At 39.9% G+C, this 23,185-nt stretch overlaps 1 protein-coding gene across 15 annotated transcripts in view; it reads left to right on the forward strand.

Moving 5' to 3' along the window:
- adgrl2b.1 (adhesion G protein-coupled receptor L2b, tandem duplicate 1) overlaps positions 1–23,185 on the forward strand; it is a 129,468-nt gene that overhangs the window by 74,278 nt on the left and 32,005 nt on the right. For 11 of the 15 annotated variants that reach the window (XM_016669773.1, XM_016669785.1, XM_016669782.1 and 8 more), the window contains 5 exons: positions 9,124–9,423; positions 12,835–12,935; positions 15,701–15,886; positions 18,984–19,022; positions 22,707–22,890. In XM_016669773.1, the coding sequence (XP_016525259.1) occupies positions 9,124–9,423; positions 12,835–12,935; positions 15,701–15,886; positions 18,984–19,022; positions 22,707–22,890 (810 nt within the window). The remainder of the gene's footprint in view (positions 1–9,123; positions 9,424–12,834; positions 12,936–15,700; positions 15,887–18,983; positions 19,023–22,706; positions 22,891–23,185) is intronic. The other 4 variants (XM_016669780.1, XM_016669786.1, XM_016669776.1 and 1 more) reach the window with 1 other exon arrangement.

A 23,185-nucleotide genomic window follows, 5' to 3' on the forward strand; every position in this document is an offset into this window, starting at 1 on the left:
CGCCACTTGCTGCAGTCACACAACACAGTTGTTGATATCACCCATTAGTCTTAGAGCTGGTTTCGTGCTACTGTTCTGACACGGGGATCCATTCAGAAACCTGTCTTCTCTGCAGAGCTTGTCACAGTGGATCACTGAATGTGTTTTATGAGAGCATTTAGTGACGCTGTGTTCTGAAGGAGGCAGATCTGAATATGCTGAGGCCATCCTCAGCGGCAGCAACAGTATGCTCTATAAAGGGCTCTTGAAAATAATTGGTCCTTGTTTATTAGTTTTTTTTTCCCCTTTTCCCAGATCTACACCTCTAATTCTGTACTGTGAAGCTGTTAGGAATTATTGCTGGCCGTGATATGTCGCTGAATTAAACAACGTACTCTGCAGGGTAGTCTAATCGTGCTGAAATAATGTCTCACTCTCTGAAACTGAGGAGCACTTGAGGCGTAAAGGAAATTAATTGTGCCCATTAAGATTCATCGACCACAGAAGGAAGTTACACCAAAACCAGAGCATCTTTTCTGCCTTTATTTCCTGTCGGTAACAGCAGGCGTCGCCGTCCTTTTCTGTCAGCGGCATCAACCTTGACGGAGATTCTCTTACTAGAGAGACGCTGGAACAGCAGCGTGATTGCGGGCTCATTTTAGGGAGAGTTTTGGCAAAGTGATCAAAGCGGGAGATAATTGACCTCAGCAACTTGTCTGCTCTTTTACCTTGCGGGAGAGGCTGTGTAACACTGAAGGCTGCTCAATTCTGGCCTCCGGTTGAGGGGATTAGCTCGGGTCATTCCACATATTGATCTCTCTACTTATTGTTCCAAACAATTCACAGGGAATTAGCAAAAGCATCAGCAGGCTGCTAATGCGTTGCGAACACAAGCCAATATTGGGAGAGTACACCTCCTCAGATGTGTGTCGAACACCCCTTTCACCACCACCACTTAAAAAACCCCAAAAGGTTGTAGCTAGAAAACTTATAGGGACATCGGTAGTGCATTCTCTGTGATGTACAAAGGCATTAACTGATTTCTTAGCCAGTAATTGCAGAGAACATTTCAAACTAACAAGGAGAGAAAGGGGAAAATGAATTTGTCTTTGAGGTAGCATTGATTCGAGACCTTAAAGAGGAGAGGCGTAAAATTGATGGCTTTGTTCAAAAGGCTTAGCTCCTTGGAGCATTCTGGTAGAACTGAACAATAAGTGGGCTCTGTGTTAGAAAAGGGGGAGGGGGGGAGTGGCATTTCGCTTTCCACATATGCATTGGCTGGTTACTGGTGTCAAGGTTTTTAAAAGTTACAGTTTCAACACAGCTACATTTTCCAGTGTACCATATTTAAATGAGATCCCAGACAAAGTTTCTTGACTACCTGGAGTTTTCTTGACATATTGAGCATCACATCAGCTGGCAGAAAAATGGTTCACCACTGCATAATTTTTCTCAGCTTCAGACATAATTGTTTCTTTTTTTTTTTTCTAAATGACTTGGAAAGTTTCACACGAGCTGTCATTAAAATGCTTTTTACACCTTTCAATTTGTAATCTTCTGCAACTTTTTTTTTGAAAATTGCATTTGCATTAACCTTTTCAGGTCTTGCTAATTTGCTTATCAGTTTTTTCCTAATGAGTTGTAATCATGTGCAATTTGTTAAATCTATATTTGTTATGATTTTGCAAAAAGTTTGCTTTTTATTAGTAGACAAGATCACTCTTCTTGATTAACCTGATTAACCAAGTTCTTAAAAAGAGAAAAACGGAAATTATATATATATTTTACTCAGTCCGATATGAGAGAAACTTCCCTCTGTCTGGTCAGGCCTTCAGATAAAGCTGGTCACCAGCAACCTGTCAAGATATTAGACTCCCTGTGTTTTGAAATCCCGGGTCGGAACCTGTGCGGATAAAGAGTTTACTTTGATCATCCTTTGATGATTCTTTGGTAGATGTTGTAGTTTTGAGTCCGACAGAAAATTCAGGAATTACAAGATTATGCTCTTTTTTTGGATCAAAGGATTTGTCTCCAACCTTTATCTTGCTTTTAGTACTCAAAAACAGTGCATCAAAGTATGCGCTGTTTGCTGATTATAGACTGAAGTTTAGATTCGATGTTTGAATTTAGTTAATGGGTATTAAAAATTTAAATTAGGCGTTTGACCTAATTTAAATTTACCTTACTTACTTTTTTTCTTTCGGTCAATCCAGACCTATTTCCACATAGAAAGAAGTTTGTCTATTGTCTTTTTTTCTGTCTTGTTCTGGCTGAACCAAGCCTTGCATCTTGCTCAGCTTAGTTTTGCTTTTATATCTTCCTATGACACCTCCAGGTGAGCCTTGAAGACTGCGAACATTTATAGATGTATCACGCACTAAGCCTGTGCTCCACGCTCTAAAACATGTTTGGCAGCAGAAATAGAGTCTGAAGCAAAAGAAGTCAGGGGATTTGGAGCAGCCTTAATTGTTCTGCTTGCTGGATTATGGCAGGAGACTGTTTTAGTGGACCTCATAGGTGTACATGACAGGGAGTTTTGGAGTGTTTTTCTCCGAGTGTATTTCTGTCTCTACATATATCTTCCTGTCCGCACGCGTGTCTGTATAGCAAGCTGCTTTGCCATCTCCTCCTCCTGAATCAGACTTGTCTCGTTGTGACTGTGTTACGCCTGCTGCTCCACAGTGTTCGGTTTCTTCAGGCCTCATAAATTACCCCACGCAGACACAAGATATGTGTCAGGCAGAGCTTTTCTCGTCCATGGCTCTTTTAAGGAACAAATGTCAATAAAGCTGTCAGCCCAAGAATTTTTATTTTTCTTTTTTTTTTACTACTTTATTTATTTTTTTTTTTTTGTTTTGAAGGAATGATGGCAGGTTCCTTGGCATCAAATTCAGGAGTGCATTAGTTATCTTGTTACACTTTACGATCCACGCTACCATCGTGTAACCCTGAATCAAGCAGAAACAGCACGAGCGCCTATAAACAACCTGATGTAAAATTCATGTCTTGTGGGATTTGTTGCTCTGTCATTAATTATCAGCTCGAGCTCCAGGTAAAGAGGCAACTGAAGCTCAGTTTTCATCCTCTAAGACGCCCATGTTATTGAGGCGAGATACACATGGATTTATGTAGAGCCACATGCACATGATACAGGCTGCATGGAGTCCTACTGCCACTCTCATCTCTGCTACGCTGTCCAGCTGCTGGGACAGCTTTAAATGAATTTTGGAAGTTATGATCTTTTTAGAAGCTTATAAGTAGTTAGCATCTTAGTCGCTGTAGATAACTCTCCTGGTGTCTTCGTGACATCCAGATTAGGTCCCTTATGCTAAAGCTAACAGATAGGATTGAGGCCTGCTACAATACTCTGAATATCCTTTTGCTAAATGGAAGTTTTTCCATTTAGCATTCTATTAGCATCCAGTCAAAATGCAGTGAGACCTCGGCTGCAGCATTTGTTAGTTTCAATGTCATAAATTGGATTTAAATCATAATAATTAAAAAAACAAGTTAATTATATTTTGGTAATATTTAAATTAGTCCTTACATCTCTGACTTTTTTCACCTGTACATTGATACTCGCAGTAGCTAAGTTTGAGCCGTGTTCATTTACTTACTAGACAAAAATGTGATGATTTTAGTTTCACCGATCAGGGCTCATCATTCTAAAAATGTTCCTATAGACAACCAGTTTCCTGTTGCATTACTTAACAGAACAATTATTGGTGTTGCACCGCCTCCAACCTCCATGTGCCTTGTACATAGTAATCGTGCAAATAAGACGCTGCAAGCTTGACAACGGTTTAGAGCTTCGTCAAGCAGCATGTACGTGAAGCTGTATCATGGACTGTTTTAAAAGATATGCTCTTCTTAAAACCCTGAAGCACAACATTACTTCAAACACCTTGAACTATCCATTTAATATCTAGCACACAACATAGTCTTTTTAATGCCCACCGTGGGAATAGCAGCAGAGAGATGTGGGGTCATTTGAATATTATTTCATATTCTTGCACATTTTAATTTCCTATAAGCCGCATGTGTCTGTTTATTAGTATACAAGGAGGATTAGCTGTGTAAGTGATTCATCTTCAGAACTGAAACTAATTAAAGCAGCTTGATTTGACTGCAAGCTGTCATTCCACTTCCCTGAATAGCAAGCGTTAGACAGCTTACGATCTATTCATTCACGTGTCTGTCTGGACAGGTAGAGAATACGCCGACTTTGTAATTTAGGTGGAAAAAAATAAAGCTCTGCTAGTGGGAAAGTTTGAGGTATAAAATCAAGGACAAACAGAATAAGCCCTCTTCTCATCAGATGATTACACTTTAATATTTTTTGCCATCTTCCTCTCAGGAATGACTCAAGGGGGCCATAATGTGATGAAACTAATTCTGCTTCATCTCCCGCGTTTTTCGACTGATGATCTTGCGGGACGATATTCCTTCTCCCCTTTAGCTGTGTTTTAATTTACGCACTCTGCTTTGACACTGGTCATAGTCATTTTTCAAGTGCTCAATCTCAAACTCTTCCATTACATACAAGAGGTAATATTCACCATATGGCAACGGCGTGCTCTTTGGTGTCAGATTTCCCATAAAGAGTGACTTCACTGCCTCTTGAGAGGAATGCAAGCTAATTGGTGCAGCCCTCTCTTGGATGAGTGCTATCAGAGGACGCGAGGCTCTTACTGGAGGGAGTTGCTCTTTGCAATCAAAAGAAAATTGTAGAGCACATGGTGCAGAGGCATCAGAATAAGCCCGCAGATGTGTTGCCTTCTGAGCGCATTACTTTGTGTAGTACAGAGGAGCTGTGCTGCTTAGCTGACTGTCTTGATGTTACCCACACTTTGATTTGAAGACTTAAGACATGATGACTACAAGGATCCACAAAGATTTTCTTTGATTAAATAAGGTGAAATGATGGTGGTAAGAGTAAGAAGAGTGAAGAGGGAAAGGGGAAGATGATGACCGAGTGTCTAATAGCTTAAAAAGCAGAAGCACGCTGATTGAAGATTCCTTAAACAATTCCAATTTTTGTAAAGCTGCTCTGCTGATTTATTTACTTAGTTGTGTGTTTACAACTGAAAGAGGGAAAAGTCGAAAGAGAAAAAAACATTCTCCGAAAAGTCCCAGGTTACAGATTTTTCTGTAACATCTCTGGAAATCTTTGAACAATGGCCTTCAGGTTGTAGTTTGATGAAAATAAACTCAAATTTTAAAAAAAAAAGACAATCTCTCTACCTTTGTAAGAAAGATAATGGCCCTTTCCCATCAAACTTTAAATCAAAGAGTTGCACCAAATCACACGATTACCATTTTTATTGACTGGTCGACCTTAATTTATGCTCAATATCATAAGTCTTAAACGTCGTGTTCACGTAAAGAATCACGTTTGCAATGTAATGTGTTAGATTAAGTATAGAGATGCAATATAAGTCACAGCTTGATACTCAAAGCTTAAAGTGATTATCTGTCCTGTGATTGGAAAATATAGATCTCATAACGTAACCTGGAATTGAATTTGTACAAAGTATTTAGTAGAAGGCACTTTGAATGATAACCTTCCAACATTAATTTTCTTCTCCTGATCTTATAAACTTTTAATTTTTGTCAGATTTTATTTTTTTAATTTTTAAAGTAATTGAAGGTGAAGGTGCCCTAATGGGGAGGAAAAGGGCATAATGGATTGGATGTTAGCACTGGAAAACAGTCTTTAAATACCAGAAAGAACCTACCTGTCTGAATATATACCTTCTCCTTCTGCATTGATGGGTTTTGTTCAGGTACTCCATTTATTTCCGTAATTTTCTGTTAAATTAACTCATTTTAGTTCATTGGAAATTGGACTGCAGTAAATATTAACTAGTTATTTAGGTACTATAGCATCCATCCTCTCTATTTCCAGTAATATGTTTATTGCTTGTTCATTGCAGCAGAAAATGTTGATGGAAAGCATTAAGATGTTCTGGTCAAATCACTGAGAAACGACAACAGCCAAGTTGTTCTGCAGCCAAATCGGCTGATGTAGCCGGATCCAACGCTTTTAATAAAACAAGTTAATGAGATGAACGTAATGAATTTCACTTCTATTTTTACATCAATGCCATTTAGTTAAGTATTTGCTTATTCATTATTAGTTGTGTAATCGTCACACGCTTCACAAACAATAACGCATATCACAGAGAGTTGAAACAGAAGTAGAGACATTAGGCCATAATGCACAGCAGCACGATTAATGAAAATCAAATCCAGCGTGCTAACAAAAATATGTATTTCCCAGTTTTAAGCACGGTGGTGGAGGGGTGGTGACTTGAACCTGGGTACATCCCGCTCTTCTGTGCTTCACACCATTCTAGATTGAAAACTTAAGGCCATCTGTGCGACAACCAAGGCTTGACTGAATTTGGATCAACAACAAGACATCTGCAAATCTACAACAGATTGTCTGGGGGGAAAAAATAACAATAATTGAGATGTAGCAATGGCCCAGCCAAAGTCCAGACCTCGAGCCAACTAAAATACTGTGGTTGGACATTAACGGAGCTGCTCATAAAGAATGTCTGCAAACCACAACGAACTGAAGCAACATTTTACAGGGGAGCGGGCCAGAGTTCCTCCACTGAGATGTGAGAGCCCGATAAAGTCGTACGGAAAACGACTGCTTGAAGTTATTGCTGCCTAAGGTAGCTCTACAAGCTGCTGAGTTTTGGCACGCATTCAACTTTTCCCATGACTGTATAAATCTGTAAGTACACCGGTGTGCATTTGAGAAGTTAAATATAACATCATTTTTGAAGGGGCATTTACTTTAGAAAATCATTTCTTGAAGGTTCCAGAATAAACAGTACTTTATTTATTGTAAACTTCGGTGCCATTGTTTTTATTGTGCTTCAAATTCCTAAATTCACCAGTGATATTTATACACAGTAATTGTTTATTAGATACAGTTGGCAAGACGGGCATCCCCAGTGGTTGAGACACGTTCTTAGCAGTAGTTTTTAACGGACAAAATCCTAAAAGCTACTGTAAAAAGCTGTGGTGGAATATACAACTAAAAGTAAAATAACATTATTGTGAGCAACAGAACTATAAAATCTGAAGATTTCTAATGGATAAATATATGAACAATTATTATCTTAAATTATTTATTTCCTGTAACATCTAACGTGCACAAATGTTTGATCCAAGGGAATCTTTGCAGCATGTTACAGCGAACTGGATCTTTCGTGATTAAAAAAAAAAGTAAAATGAAAAATATTACTGCTTAAAGATGATTAAAAAGCAGACAGTTTGCATGTTGTGATCATTTGCACTGGAACAAGTCGCTTCAGAGGGTTGAGTTGGAGAAATACGCTCTCAGGAGCAAGTTAATCAGGTGACGCAAGCAAGCTGTTACAAACAGCTGCGTATCAGGGTTTATATCAGCCTGTGGAAAAGCAGAAGTTTGCTCAGGTATGGAGAGCTTTAATATTCTGAAACCCGATTACACTTGCCCTTATATTGCATTATATGTGTCTATTGAATCAACCAAAGTCAGCCTATGAATCTTCTCACTTTCCCTGACTCAATGAAAAAACTTTGCCTGCATTACATAATATGTCAGAAACTTTTTGCTCACTCTCATAGATATCATTGTTCTGTTGGAGCAGCTTGAGAGCCGATATTGACTTTCAGATTAAATACGATAAGCTTCTGGAGAGAAAATACACAACAATGAATGTGATAGATATAAAAACCCTTTTATCAACTTAAATCTCAAGTTGATTTCATGTTTTTTTTTGTTTTTTTTTTTGTTGTTTTTTTTTTATTACTTAATAACACAACCAAACCACATAGGGGTTAGCTATGTTAAAGGTCCAGCCATGTTGACCAGGCCAATCTGTGAATGTGTGGCTGACAGCCACATGATCGGTGAATGAGTGCAAGTAAATTGTCCGGGCCCGCGTAGGAAAGGAAAAAAGGTCATCCCGTGAAATGTCACATTTGAGACACTCTGTCGCATTTCCTTTTCACATCATGAGCATCACCCGCCACCCCATCATGCTTAGGTGGCCTCTTGGCCTCATCACAGATATCAGCTTTGTAATAAACTCAAATATTTTTACCTGAATGAAGAAGCGACGATCCCAATGACCCGCTGATTGGTGTGAAACAAGAAATGTCGGCTCTGTCACTATTCTCCCCCGGGGAAATGGAGATAGGTGTCTGATGATGGAGTGTCAGATAGCATGATATTGCATTTTCCCAAAAGCACCCAGGGAACATGATGAAGACTATAGTGGCTTCTCGCATGGACAGACCTCATTGTGGGAAGCTGCTTTTATCTTAAAATACAATCAGCAGGTTGTGGGTGGAAATGTATGGCCTTTCAGAAGACAAGAAGCCTTGGATATCCGCGAAGGCACACAGACACACAAACACTCACTCTGTTTTCTCTTTTATCCATATTGACTCTTCATACTGTATTAAATTTATTGATTTCCCATTCCTGCTCTCATTTCCTAGTTATCTCCAGGCCCTCTGCTGCAGATATCAATCTGTGAGCTGGCAGTGATTTTAGGCAGGGACACACCTGAGTAATAGAGCAGACACTGGTTGGGTTGCACACTTGTGTGTGCGCGTGTGTGTGTGTGTGTGTGCGTGTGCACAGTCACACTCGGATTTGCTTGGTAGGCGTGGACCGAATACAGTGGAATCGCATTATTGCTGATGTATGGTTTTTGCTCGGGGCAGTGCGGTTCTCCTTCCGCGCTCCAGCTTTATCAAAGGGAAAAAAGCGAACTAGGCAGGGAGAAAAAAGGTAAAAATGCAGACAGCCTTTGTCTTCATTGTTGACATTTAATCAGCCCAATACGGAGCCTGCTCGGAAGGAATCACTGCTGTGTGAAAGATTGCCCTGCCGCTACTGCTTGTCTTGCTTATTGGTTTAAGTAAAATAGAAACGGTGAAAGATAGTGTCACATTGTCAGGTTTTTCCCCAGTGTTGTTTTGTGAGGGAGAAGAGCAGAGGTGGAATTATAAAACGACCCTTCCCCACCCCCCCGCGAACCTTTTTAATTTTCAGCCAACAATAACTCTTAGCTTTCACCGGTATCAAGAAAGCACATCTCTAACAGCCTCACCGTTCTGTCGCTCCTCCAGTCCCAACCACCGAGGATCCCTCCGTCTCATCATCCGTCCCCAGAACCACCCCGATGTTCACCACCACCACCGTGCCCACCCTGAGGGGCCAGGGCGACACCACTGGAGCGGGAGCCGATCCCAGAGAGGGGAGGATACTTTACGAGGACAGCCATGGGTCCGTCACGTCCGAGCCCACAGTGCCCGAGTTGCCCCCGACGCCCCGGCGTTTCTGCGAGGCCACCAGGAGGCGAGCCATCGACTGGCCCCAGACGCACACTGGCACCACTGTGGAGAGACCGTGCCCCAAAGGAACCAGAGGTAAGTGTCTACATTTATTTTAAATCCATATATATATATATATATATATATATATTATTCAGTTCTTTGTAAAAACTTTCATTTTTCTTTAAAATGGTCAATTTATTTATGCTTTGTCAGGTTTCAACCATTAAACTCTTTAGTTTTTGTTTGAAAGAACAAAATCTGCTCCAGATTAATGCTTTTATTGCCTAGGCTCAGTTTACCATGACAGCCTCTCATGTCTTGTTAGGTTTGCAGTTGTGCCAGACCAATTGCATTTTCTGATGATGGATTAAGCAGTGCTGGGTTTTTATTAGTGGTATCAAAGGGACTCAGTACACCGTATAATACATTTCAGTTTTTTAGTTGTACTACGTGTTAAAAACCAACATTATTACTTCACCTATATGTGCTGGCATGTCTATAAAATCTCAATAAAGTTTATTGAAGTTTATATTAATATGTCAAAACACAAAGTTTTTTTTTTGTTTTGTTTTTTTTTTTTAATTACCCAGATTCTTGTGTAATGGTAAACTTCAATGGTTTCTGGAAATGTAAGGCAAAATTTGTTGTTTATGTAGGAGCTTAACGAGATTAAAACCCTTATCGTTATTTTGTTGTGAATAAAAATACATAAGCTTATCTTTGCACTGCTTCAGACTTAACTAACATAAAAGTTATCTTGTTAAATCCTCTGCAAGCCTGCGATTAACATCAGTACTTTACTAAAGGTTTTAAACCCCTCTAATTGATTTAACTAACAAAACCACACAACACAGATTTTACCTCTGCGTTATTAAATAAAGAAATAAAGAAAACCTAAACCCTAGACATGTAGAAATAAGAATAAATGTCTGACAGTGTCTCCTTTATCCAGATATTTTAACGAAACTATGTTTTAGAAAAAAATAAACATTGTTTCCATTCGCCTTAAGGGTATAAACAGATGTGTTCTGCATGCTAAATCTTCTTTTGCATTTCTCTAATTCTGAACATCATGAAAAAGTACATTTCACTAGTATAAAAGACAAAGTTAAGCTTGTATGGATTCCTTACACAAAGTGATGTATTTAATTATTTAAATAATTATGACTTGTAGTAGCTAATGCAAAGCTAGCATTTTTCTTTTCTGAAATGTTGAATATTGCATAAAAACAGTAAACAAAAAATAATCTGGATTCTTAAATGTCTGCCTACTGACAAGTATCTACATGTACTTTAAAATGAAAGCCAGGCTGCTTTACTAGCAACGTTCAGCTCATCTGTGGTGTTGGGCCCAGGCGTCTCTTACCTTTCCTTTGACAATACCCCACAGACTCCCGGTTTGCTGTGCCACCTACCACGGTAATACCACAGTCCAATCAGGTATTGGCACGTTTGCTAACACTTAGCAGTGTGGCCTGACTTTGGACTTAATAAAACATGGTGGACTAACACCAGCAGATGACATGACTCATTAAAATCATCACAGACAATTAAAACTTCTCAGAGGACCTCGAGCACATTGAATTTCTCCACTCTTCCCTCGGACTACGTTTCAGCTTTGTCCGTGTTCTAGAGGAGTTAAAAAAAACAACAAAAAAAAAACAGACTGGTTTCTACCTCAATCACCTTATTGGGCTTTTTACAATGGAGATGGCTAAAAGGTGCTTTAAGCCCACCCTGAAGCTCTTTGTAAAAGAGGCTACTGGTTTTTTTTTTTTGGTTTTTTTTTGGCGAAGTAATTGATGTGTACTGTATTTCTAAAATATTATTTGTTGGTTCAAAATATTTAATTTTTTCCTAGAAATTGTGCTTTCGATTATAGCATCAAGCCGGATTGATTAAAATAGCAACAATAAATTCATAAAATATATAGCTATGTGTATTGAAACTATATAGGTTTCACTTTTGAGAGAAATTGCTAAAATAAGGAACTTTTCTGATGTTTTACTCTGAGGCCTCGTTTAGTTCGTCTTCTTACCAGCAGCAGAAACATGTGAAATTGTTCACTTTTTACTCTTTTGCTGCTTCATAGTGTCACAGTAGGAAAAACATTCCCAAGCTTCCAACCAAAACACACCTTTACAAAATAAAATGTAATAGAATTAAACCTATTTCTCATTATGATGCAACCCAATGCTAATGCAGCACAGCACAATCTATACAATTTAAAACGGCCACATTGTTGATCTGAATCACTGTTTGTCTGAGACACTTTCTGAACAAAGACATAAAACAAAACGTGTCCGTGCTTTTTATTTGTTTCAGGAGGCTTGGGTTTGTTCTCATTTGGTACGATGACAGTCGCAATTGGAAAAGTCACTTCTGCCACTGACGTTTAAAATAAAAAAAAATAAAATAAAAAAATGAGCGAAAAGCAAGATCCGAAGAATCTGACAGAATCTCTTAAAATGATCCCTATATGTGTGCTCAGCGTAGTGTTATTTCCACCTCTATTTACATGCACCAACTCCGCCACATTTCAGCGGCGAGGCAGCATGTCAGTTTTAAAACCAAAGTGTTGCATGATTAGAGCTTTTTTCCTTCCTACATCAAGGAGGGAGAGGAAAGAAAATCATTATGTACCTTCTTGGTGCTTTCGTGCTATTTCGAAACTCTGGCATAAAAGTGTACAAATAGCAGGGGGGAAACTGTTGCCTGTTTCCAAATGCTCAAAGACAAACAAATAAATGTGACGGACTGTAATCGCGCTGAAATTACATTTGGAAATTATGTGAAACGGCATCTCTTCCACTGTAGGTAAATTTAAATAATGCACTTACAGTTTACTTAGCGCAGTTAAAATCTCTGCTGGAAGCAGATGAAGTCAGCAGTTAGGGAAGCAGTTTTTCTGCTGTAGTTATGTGTGATCGTCTGACAACAACATCGCCGCAGTAATCGCGCTGAGACTACATTCGGAGCAAATATCAGAATCTGGAAGTACTGTCAGAATAAAAACAGAGGCAGCAGATACAAGTACAAAAATAAGAGTGAGATAATGTTTCAAAAGGACGTAGCGTCGGTTTTTGTCTCGTCAGTGTGGCAGGAATTAATTGGAAATAATCGTGATTTTGAAAGATGAGGCAGCATGCGAGATGCTGAAAGCTGTGAAATGTGTTGATCTTTAACTGTAAACAAATGCCACTTTGCTCTGTCAGTTCTTTCCCCCCTTTCTATCTCAAGCTACACGGACCTTGACAGCTTTTTACTAAACCTTTCCAAACATGCTTTTTTTTTTTTTTTTCTCAAAGCAGACATTAAAATTCCTCTCAGCCTTTCAGATCATTTGAAAAATTCCTGCTGCTGCGGAACATTTAGTATCCTTCACAGGAGAGTCTGTATAAATGAGCGATCAGCAGGAGACATTGTATCCGAACAAGGTTTTGGCTACCCTCCAACTGTTGTGTGTTTTTTTTTTTCTTCTTCTTTTTCTCTGTGCTGCTGCAGGCACAGCTACTTTTCTCTGCACCATGATGGGGACTTGGTGCTCCAAGGGGCCGGACCTCAGCAACTGCACCTCCCACTGGGTGACTCAGGTGGCACAAAAGGTAAAACGGAGAGTTTGCCCATTACAAAACATAGCAACGATCAAGTATAGAAATCAAACATCTACACTGTGTGCAATGGGTGACCCCTTTCCTTGCTTGGTTTATTTTCTGAACAGGTCAAGTGTACTCATCATTGAAACTCTTTCTTTTTTTAATGCAAGGAGAGCCAAAGTCATGTGGCAGAAAAAAGAAATGCTCTCTCTCTCTCTCTCCAAAAAAATCAGGCATAAATGCCAAGAGCTGCAACGTGCTACGGAGAATCAAAGAACCAGGGTCTCTTTCGTCAGTGCTTCTGTTCTTTGATGTTTTGCAGGTAGAGCTGTAGATGTGCAGATAAGAGCTTCAGTAGCCTGAATGCACTATAATAAAACAGGAACACGCTGCATTCTGAGAGAGAGATTTTTGTCCTCTCTGTTCGAAAAAGCAGAAATGAATGCAGCAGGTTCAGGCAGGGCTCCTGGGGTGGGGAGGCGAGTGGTAGTGCATATGCATCTAAAGAGCTGTGCCCTGATTTCGAGCACTTTATGTGATAGAAACAGAATTAGTATGATTTTTAAAAAAAACAACTCTGATGCACAGCGAATCACCTTGGATACTTTTTGTACTGTTTCAGCACTATTTTTTTTATTTTTTTGCCATATTATTCCATATTTTCCCTAAATGTAATCTGCAAAGAACAAAGAAAGCAAAATGAATAAACAGATAAATGCATAAACACAAGGTTTTTTTTTTTTTGGTTTTTTTTTGCCATTTCAGTAAACTGCATCCATACAAAACCGCAGGGAAACCTAGCATGTTGCAATTATTCTCACATTGGTTATAAGAAGAGAGAGACTGATCAGCATTTAATGTCCAACGTTTCCAGTAGCTAATTTTTGCAAAGCTTTGACTACTGATTTTAGCCAATGATGATCTCTCATATTGAGCTATAATTGAGGAAATGAAAACAACATTAACGGCGTTTGTTTCTAGCCTTCAAGCCGTGAGCCAGATACAAAATCATTACAGATTTCTATCTTTAGCATCTCATATTAGCAATTATCACAGCATGTATTCCAAAAACAGCTAACTGCGAACAAAATCCAGAGAGCATGCACCTCCACAAGGGCTGACCTATATTAGGAAAACATTCTACGTGTGAGGATATTGACAAATGTTTCAATACCAGTACGGTTTATGATAAATAAAAAAACTTATAAAGTATGGACATCTGTCTGCTTTGGGTCCATTGCAAACATAAACGCCTCATAAAGAACAGTCTATCCAGTAACAGTATTAAAACTGAAATGCGTTCTCCCCATCTGAGCATCATGGCTTTAATGAAAAAAGCTGCTTCTCAAAAGCTTTGTTGTAATTTCTTAATGACTTAAACACTTTGCCTACTTCTTCACCTTCTAAACCTTTTTATGCTGCATTAAGCAACAAGTCCCATCACTGACTGTGACAGAGGCATCCAAGTTCTGAATGCATGCTAAATAATTAGCTTACGCTTTGTTACAGTCCAAGTAGTTCTGTGTGAATATCCATAAGTGCAGTAATGTTGTGATGATAACTTTACAATATATTTTCAGCCGTAATCTCTACCTTAACTCTGAGATCTCTAAAAGGCTTTTCAAATGGAAAATGTTATATACATGACAGAGCTTGAAGGATCAAAAGGATAAAACAGAGAAACTCTGCTGTACTCTGTTCAACTTCCCTATTATCTACTGAAAATGTTGCTTACTCTTGCTGTCTCATACCTCGAATGTTCCACAGACATTATATTTTATGGGAAAGAATGTTTTTTAAACAGGTTCTTAAATTTCTGCGCTTCCTTTGACTTCGTTTTTAAACGGCTCACTGATATTAAGAGTAGCTAACCTTGAGTCTTCTTCCTTTTAATAACAGCATCCACACCAAATGGTCTTGTTGTTACCAGAACATAATAGCTCTTTGGAATGCTACGTTTTACAGATCAGAAAAGAAAAGGGGAAAAAAAAACCAAAACAAACAAAAAAAATAAATAAATAAACATAATGTTGAGTTTCAGAGCTGCTTGCTGCTTTGGGTCGATCAAATTGAAAATTAGCCACCAGCTCAATTCTGCACTCTCTTTTACAGCCTATGTTTTTAATGATGATTTGCACAAGTTATCCGTTTTATTTAATAAAATGTAACCTGGAACCAATCAAAATATAGCCACCTGATTTATCAGCTTTAACACACTTTATTTAGGCCCGCCCTCTAATATTGATGGATTTACGACTATAATAGTGCTGGTCTTCTAACTGTTCAAGTAGCATGTTTTTATACAGTCTCATCACCTTTCCTGTAGATTTAAATTAAATCTCAGACGGACCGAATGAAAATGTGCTCCCTGTGTCTGTACATGTATTGCTTCCTCCTGCACAAATTGATTCATCACTCACTACAGAACAATCCCACCATGCGAATTAGTATAGATGTAGTCAGCGTACGTACTACGACCATGAGTCACTGCAGAGCTGAGATTGGGTCTAATAATAAATACTATGTTACACTAATCACAGAGGACAGCTTATAATTGTTATGCTGGTGTATTTTTCTATACTCCTCTAATGCTCTCGCGGGTGACTAAAACCTCATTTTTTTTTGTAAACGAGCCGTGTTGCAGTGGATTAGGACTCTGAGATGTATGTGAAATAAATTATTCAAGCCGGCGTTATATAACCATCATCTCAGGCCTTCATCACCCACATTTCCTTGACACCCACGCCCCTCCCTCTCTCGTCTGCTGTTTTTAGATCCGAAGTGGCGAAAGTGCGGCTAATTTAGCCAATGAGCTGGCCAGGCACACGCAGGGCCCCGTGTTTGCAGGGGACGTCAGCTCCTCCGTGCGGCTGATGGAGCAGCTCGTGGACATCCTGGACGCGCAGCTGCAGGAGCTCCGGCCCAATGAGAAGGACTCCGCCGGACGCAGCTTCAACAAGGTCTGGCCTGTTGTAACCTCTCATTACACTTTGTTCCCTCCTTTGCTCCTCACTCAGAGTCAGCATAACTCAAGACATTCATTAGCAGGATGCTTACGGATAACACACAGTCTAGCCCGTGCACTCTCCCTCTCACCCACCCACACACACACACACACACACACACACACACACACACGAGCTCACGCACACATACGTATCACAGTCAAGTCTTAGGTGAATGACGCTAAGGGGCCAGGCCTCTGCCCTGAGGGGGAACCTCATTCCTTTACAGCTCCTGGGTAATTAAGGGCTTTTGGAAAAACTAGCTCACCTGGCAGTTCCACCTTATCCGAGCTAATGGCTACGAGCCCCCCCGACCCACCACCACGGCTGCCCTTCCACCCCCACAGAGAATAACTCTTCATTGCTGACAAGTGCAGGACTGCTGTCCTTCGGAGCCTCGGCGGACGCCTTTTGAAAAGAGAGCGGGTCCGAGACACGGCTGCTTCTCTCAGCCGCCGGAGGTACAGCGGAGAGATGAGTGACAGCTTGAAAAATTGCATTATTATTCAGACACTGCAGACTGCTGTTGCTTGGTAAACAATGTGATATTTTGCCGAAATGACAACTGCAGCTTGTGTCCATATGTTCAGACGGCAACATAACTATCGCTGAGATTACAGACAGCTAGTCTGTTCATAAAGGGGGAGTTTTTATGAAGGTTTCCTGCAGTGCTGCTTTGAAATGTCACAAAAAGGGCACAGTGTAACTGAAAACTTCAGGGATTTAACCTCTCTGCAGTGATGTGAAGGTGTACTCGGTGACATTGATGCGCTTTGTTATTACAGCTGCACATGTACACAAGAGTTTTCTGTCCTTACAGGCCGATATGACGTTACTCCTGAAGCAGGTCGTTTCCCTTTGGGAATTCAGTTCTGTTGAGCTTGTCTCAGCTTTGTAAAAATTAGCTCGTCGTAAGCACCTTGTCCTGTACATGTGCACTATATATAATGTAGGCATTGTACTTTATGTATAATGTACAATGCCTTTCGAAAAGCATACACACATCTGTTATTTTGCGCCATTTTATTCTGACACATATCCTGTACAATTCAACTGAAAAAGAAATCGAAACAATTAGTTTAAAAGAAAAAAAAAAAGATTTTGACTTGACAATGATTGTCTGCTCTGCCAGGCAAACGTTTAGCAAATCTGTCACATTAGGAGGACAACTCTTGTCCACAGACCTCTGCAGGGTAACTTAGATTTTTCTCTCAGATTTTAGTGTAAAATTAGAGTCCCGTCATCCCAAAAGTGTTATTAAGGAAGAATCACTCATATTGATGTAATTTGCATCTGTTTATAGTTCAGTCTACCTTGACAATGAAAGAAGTAACCAGACATCATGATGCCGCCACGATCATGATGTGATTGTGGATCCGATGTTCTTTCGGCGGTACCTTTTAGAAGTGGTGCACACAGTTCAACCTTGCTTCAGCTCATTTTCCCCACGAGGTTTTGGGAGATTTCAGCCAGGCTTTTTTTTGTTTTTGTTTTGTTGAAACCTTAAATTTTCGTCCAGAAACATGGAGAAGTGGTTGTCCTACACCGAACACAACCAGTGCTTGGTGGAAATTCCATGAGCTTCTTCAGTGCTGCTGTGAGCCACTTGTTCCCGTCTCCTGACTGATACCTTTGAGCAAATAGATGATTATGCAAATGAGCAAATTTCAGGAAAAATCCTCCTTGGATACCTGGACTATTATTTAGGTTAGTAAAATTCACTAATGATGCAAGTGGTCTCCTTAAGAAGACTAAACGCAGAAAGTGAATGAAAAGGTGCACTAACGAAGCATTGGTTTAAGGAAATGCACACGTATGCAGCCAGATTTTTGCTGCTATAAGTTTTATATTTTATCCCGCAGTAATCTTTTCAGTTGGGTTGTGCAGGATGCCTCATTAACAGTTGCAGGTGTTGCACAATTTTGAGATGTACTACATACTCCGTCAACAAACCTCCCCTCAATCAGGAAATCATGCTTTTATGGAAGAGCAAAGAAACAAAACAAAAAAAACACACATTTCTCAAAACAATGATTTACAAATGCACATTTTACTTCTCCGCTGTGGTGTTTCCTTTTCTGGTTTTTGCTGTTTGTTTTTTTTTTTTTTGTTTGTTTTGTTTTTTATCTTGTGTTTTGCACCTCATGGCCGCTCCGACTACGGACACTGTATTTCATTTACGGCATCTGATATCCTCAGAAAGCAGCCTGCAAATTTATCCCTGTGTAAATGTAAACACAAGTGAAGATAAAGTCGCGCCAGTTCTTGGAGTTGGCTTGTCAATTTGCATGCTCTGCAAACAAACAAAAAGAGGAAAACAGTGTACATCTGAGCAGCTATGGGCGTGGAGTTTTTGGAAATGTTTATTCGTACATTTGTTTCCAGCAGGATGAAACCACTAAACCATTGTGTGCCCCTTTAGGTTCCATGCAGCCCCTTCCCTGCAAACTAACAACTCAAATCAAAGTCACAGTCTGCAAAAGTTTTGTGCATATCCTTAGGTGTTTTGAATGCCGTGGCCTGGATAAAAGCCCCCGTGCTGCAGTGGAAGGAGCAGCAGTGTTTGATTTTCTATGGTGCGACTTACTTCCAATGACACGGCCACTTACTTAACGCTAAGAGATTAACCGAGGGTTATAAAAATAACTAGCATTTAATTGTTTTCTCCATCGAGTGGAATGCAAAGATTTTATCCTCAGATTGTTTATCCTCTCTGTGTATTTCAGCATGCTGCTAATGGGGAGCAGCAGAATCTAGTCTCTCTACTTACTCCTTCCCGCCGTCTGTGTGTTTCTTATCTCTTCTCCTCACTCGTATGTGATCCATATTCATAGCAAGGAGTTGCCCCTTAACTTCCCCTGGGAAGCTTTTAGATCTGTCTCATTATTTCAAGGTGATAGTTCACAGACCTATGCCTTTCCTTCTTTTCATTAATACTGTAATTGATAGTAAGTTGCATGGTTTAACGCTTCCTTTTCTCTCACCACCTTCTCTCCCCTTTCTCTCTTTACAATCTGTCTCTTATGCTTGATCCTCTTGTTGTGCGGAAAAGCTTCAAAAAAGAGAGAAGACATGCCGAGCGTACATGAAGGTATAACTGCCAGGCTTTTTTTTTTTTTTTCCCCCCCTTCACATTGCTGTTTCTACCTCCGGCCCCTGACGTCTGACTCTCTTGCATGCGCCTTTATCTTTGGTTGTCTCTGTGCCAGGTGACCCAGCTTATACGAAAATACAGCGACTCTGTCTGTCTCTGCTCTGCCGTCGGTCCCTTTGAGGATGTCCCTGTCAATATCATTCCGTTTGTGTCTCATTCTCCCCTCCTTAAAGTCCAATCACTTACACGTCTTCGCCTCATTTTTTTCCCCCTTTCCCTCCTCCCACTTTTCACCCTCTCCATCAGTCTTATTGGCTTTTTGCACGTTCTGTGAATAATTGCCTTCCCACGGTTGTAATTGCATCTCCCTGTCAGGCAGAAGTGTGATCAAAGTGCCTTGGTGCTCAGTTGTCACTTGCTTACATGGTAAAATCTCTACCCTCCCTTGTCCCCACAGCAAGGGAAAAAAAAACAAAAAACTTTTCTCCAACTGTGATTGTGTTTTATCTGAGGGATTAATTTCTGAGCCCGTTGATTTGTTTGTATTTCGCTCCGATTTTTACTTCTCCTCTGCTGCTTTGGAGTTTATTTTCTCAGGTGGGCTCTGCTGAACGATAAGACCGTGATATAAACTCGGGGGGGACAAGATTCATTGCACAGACTAAAACAAATGATCATATTATGGTTTACTCAGTTGCTATGTTGTTGTTTTTTTTGCTTGATATCTCGTTTTACAGAGGGAAAAATGCCATGTATTTCCTTGCACTTATTTGGAAATGTTGTTTTAGCCACACTAGCAGCCCAACTAAAGGTGGCGTGGGTCCTCTGGTCATCCACTCAACATCTGCTAAATGAATTGACAAAAAAATGCACAGCACATATATTTATAGCACCCAGAGGCTGCATGATAATGGCTTTTTTTTTGTTTTTTTGTGGCCCTATGTTTTGCATCATGCACTTTTTAAAGCACATCTTTTTTGTAAGGCCGGAACCCACAAGGTGACATTTTTGCAACATCGCAGTAATGAGAGAATTCATTCTTTCAGGCTTCAAAGTGGGCTTTAGTTGCCAAAGCGTGGAGGGTTCAGCCAGACGGTGTTCCTGCATCGACAGCGGCGAGGGAGGTTTAGATGCGACAACGATGTTAGCTTAGCAGCTTGTCGCATCAATTCCTGCATAACTGGAGAGTATTTTGGAGAGCAAATACTGCTGGTGCAGGCTTTTTATCATGGAAAACATTTATTTGCACTCCTACCAGCTGGATGGGACCAACTGTTCTACTAGTAGTGGTTTGCTCATCGTTGGTCTTATATAGACCGATGACACAACCAGGAATTTTGAAAAGGTGAATTCATTTATTTTCAAAATTTTTTAAGACACACCAACACACATTAGTACATTTTATTTAAATTAGCATATTTATTTTTCTGAGCACCCTAAAATATCCAGTGCAATGAAAGGTTCAAATTGTCATCGGAAAATCGAAATAGAGTGACGCGGCTGCAGATTTGCCAGGGCATGTCCATCCACCTTACTGGGCAGCAGAGCATTAATCACAAAAGAGTAAAAGGCTTCACGGTTTGGTGGGAGAATCGCTTGACAGGACAGCTCTGGCCTTTGTGAAAGAGTCGCAAGAAAAGTTAAGACTGCTGTTTGAAAAGTTAAGAAATCCGTTTGCTGACTACTGTAAGCAAATGTAGGAGTCATAACAAAGATTTGGAAGATTGTTCCCTAGTAAGATGAGACCAAGATTAAAAATTTTGGATAACATGCAAAGCCCTGTTGTTGGTGTAACGTAACGCTTGTACAGGAGCATATTGCGCTGAAACACTGCTCCCTCCTTGATACATGGTGGTGGCAGCGTCATGCTGCAGGGACGCAAAGATGAATATAGAGCTAAAAACAGAGCAATCCTGGAGAAAAATGTCACTTTCCAAACAGCAACCCTAAACAAAACCACAGCTACCATAAGATTTACATAACAGAATAACTGAACTGCACTTTTTTTTTTCTTCAGATTTTTATTTTCAATACAGTTTCTGTTTAACAACAGGAGTTTATAGTTAACTATTAACTAAGTTAACAGTAAATATTACCAGTTTCTCTTTGAAGTGTAATAAATTTTTACTACATCATTTTTGCAGTGCTCTAAAGATCACTTTATTTTCAAGAGTATTTTTTTTTAGTTGCAGAGAAGAAGAGTCATTGCATATCTACAAATAAATCAAATCCAGACTTAAGAATAAATAAATTGCTGCAGCTCCAAAGAAGGGTTTTAAGGCCGCTTGAATGTTGACTGTCCTGTTCAATAAGCTCTCACCATATGTCTCCCTAAAGGCTCCCCTGACTGAACCCCTGTGATTTGTAAACTGACCTCCAACCCAGGCGAGATTTAAAGAGCATTCAGTCAGAAGACAGGTTCTTTCTGCGCTAACATAAATTAGAGACAGACAGGTTTTTCCCTTCTCTCTCTCTTTTTTTTTGTTTTCAACAACTTTTTTTTTTTTTTTCCCTTTTGGCTTACCTCAGGGTGGGTGAAGATACATTTAGTGTCTGGATTGCTCTGTTACATGCTCATCAAGCACACAAAGCGACAATCTTTCCGCTGCCTGGAAGGTCAGGGCCGTAAAGATTGATTTTTTTGCGCTCAAACTCCCAGACATAAAGGAGCACTAACAGCCTGGTGTCTGGAAACAGTCATCATTGTTGTGGTTACCAGGAGCTTTGTGGTTAAATGTTGCGGTTGATCAAATTTCGGCACGGACCCGGGTCCTACTTTGTTTTTAGTCCAGGCATGTGGAGGATCCTGTCATTGGTCAATTAGTATTTTGGAAAATCACAGGCATGACTAATTGGTGCCGTGAACAGGGTCCTGTTGCGGTTAATTACCATTATTGCGGTGGCTCTTGCTGTGGGTAATGACACCTATGGTTAAATTGTCACTCTGAATTATCACACTTAAAAAAAGTAGTCTGAGATCACTCTGCCACTGTTGTTTTTATTTCTGCTGAAATTCTCAAAGCTAGTCGTGTTGTTTCTTAATTTTTGCCCATCCTGAGTCATGAACTCAGCCATCCAGCGTCAAAGGAAACTCTTGTTTTATCGACATATGATACTTGTGTAGGGTTTGCTGGAATGTTTTGCTTACTTAGGGCTTATCAGAAAGCAGGAAATTAAAGGATTGAAACTGAAAACAAGCAAACCGTATACCCTATTGCCCCCGTTTTGACTACTCCTCTGGATGAGGATTTTATGATAATGCCCCCTTTCCTACAGGAAAACGGCATCAGCAAATTCAGGAATAGCAATTGTTCGTTAGGAAAGCTGGAATTCTGAAACCCAAACATTAGAGGCAGCTTTAATAATTAAAGCTTTTTGGTTTTTTAAAGTTTTTTTTTTTTTAATAAACAGAATATTATACAATGCCTACTATCTTTTTTTTTTTTTTCATCATTATTATTTTAGTTGTCCTTGAGAACCCCTTGTGTTTTCTGTTGGAACAATCTTGATATTTCAGTTCCAGTTTTTTATCACATTGACTGTTTCTCATTCATGTTCGCTTCAAGCATTTGCTTCCCAGTCCCTTGGTGCTTTGCTGTTAAACTGGAGTTGTTACAGGAAAGCGAGGGATGGCAAACTGACGTTTTTCTTTTTTCCTTCCTCTCGTCTCTATGGATGCAGGCGATTGTGGACACCGTTGACAACCTCCTGAGGCCGGAAGCACTGAAATCCTGGAAGGACATGAATTCCACGGAACAAACGCACGCCGCCACCATGCTCCTAGACACCCTGGAGGAGGGCGCATTCGTGCTGGCGGAAAACCTGATAGAGCCGGCGATCGTGAAAGTGCCCGCAGAGAATATTGGTGAGTCCATTGAAAACATAGATATGATATCTTAGCAAAAGTATTTACATCTCTTTAACTTTTTTATACTGTTAACAACACACTTCGAGGTAATTTATTTGGATGTATTGGTGGTAGACCAGTACAAAGTAGAATTAATTAAAATGAAGTAAAATTTGAGGTCGCCTATTAATTTGACTGATCAATTCCAACACATAAAAATACGCTCGTCTGACTTTATCTTCTGCAGCTCTAGTTCAGGTTTTTGGCATTTTGCCGCTCAAATAGATTTTCTTTCTGCATTTAGCTCCATCCA

This window comes from Poecilia formosa, unplaced genomic scaffold, assembly GCF_000485575.1.
Source record: "Poecilia formosa unplaced genomic scaffold, Poecilia_formosa-5.1.2 Scaffold27, whole genome shotgun sequence".
Lineage (NCBI taxonomy): Eukaryota > Metazoa > Chordata > Actinopteri > Cyprinodontiformes > Poeciliidae > Poecilia > Poecilia formosa.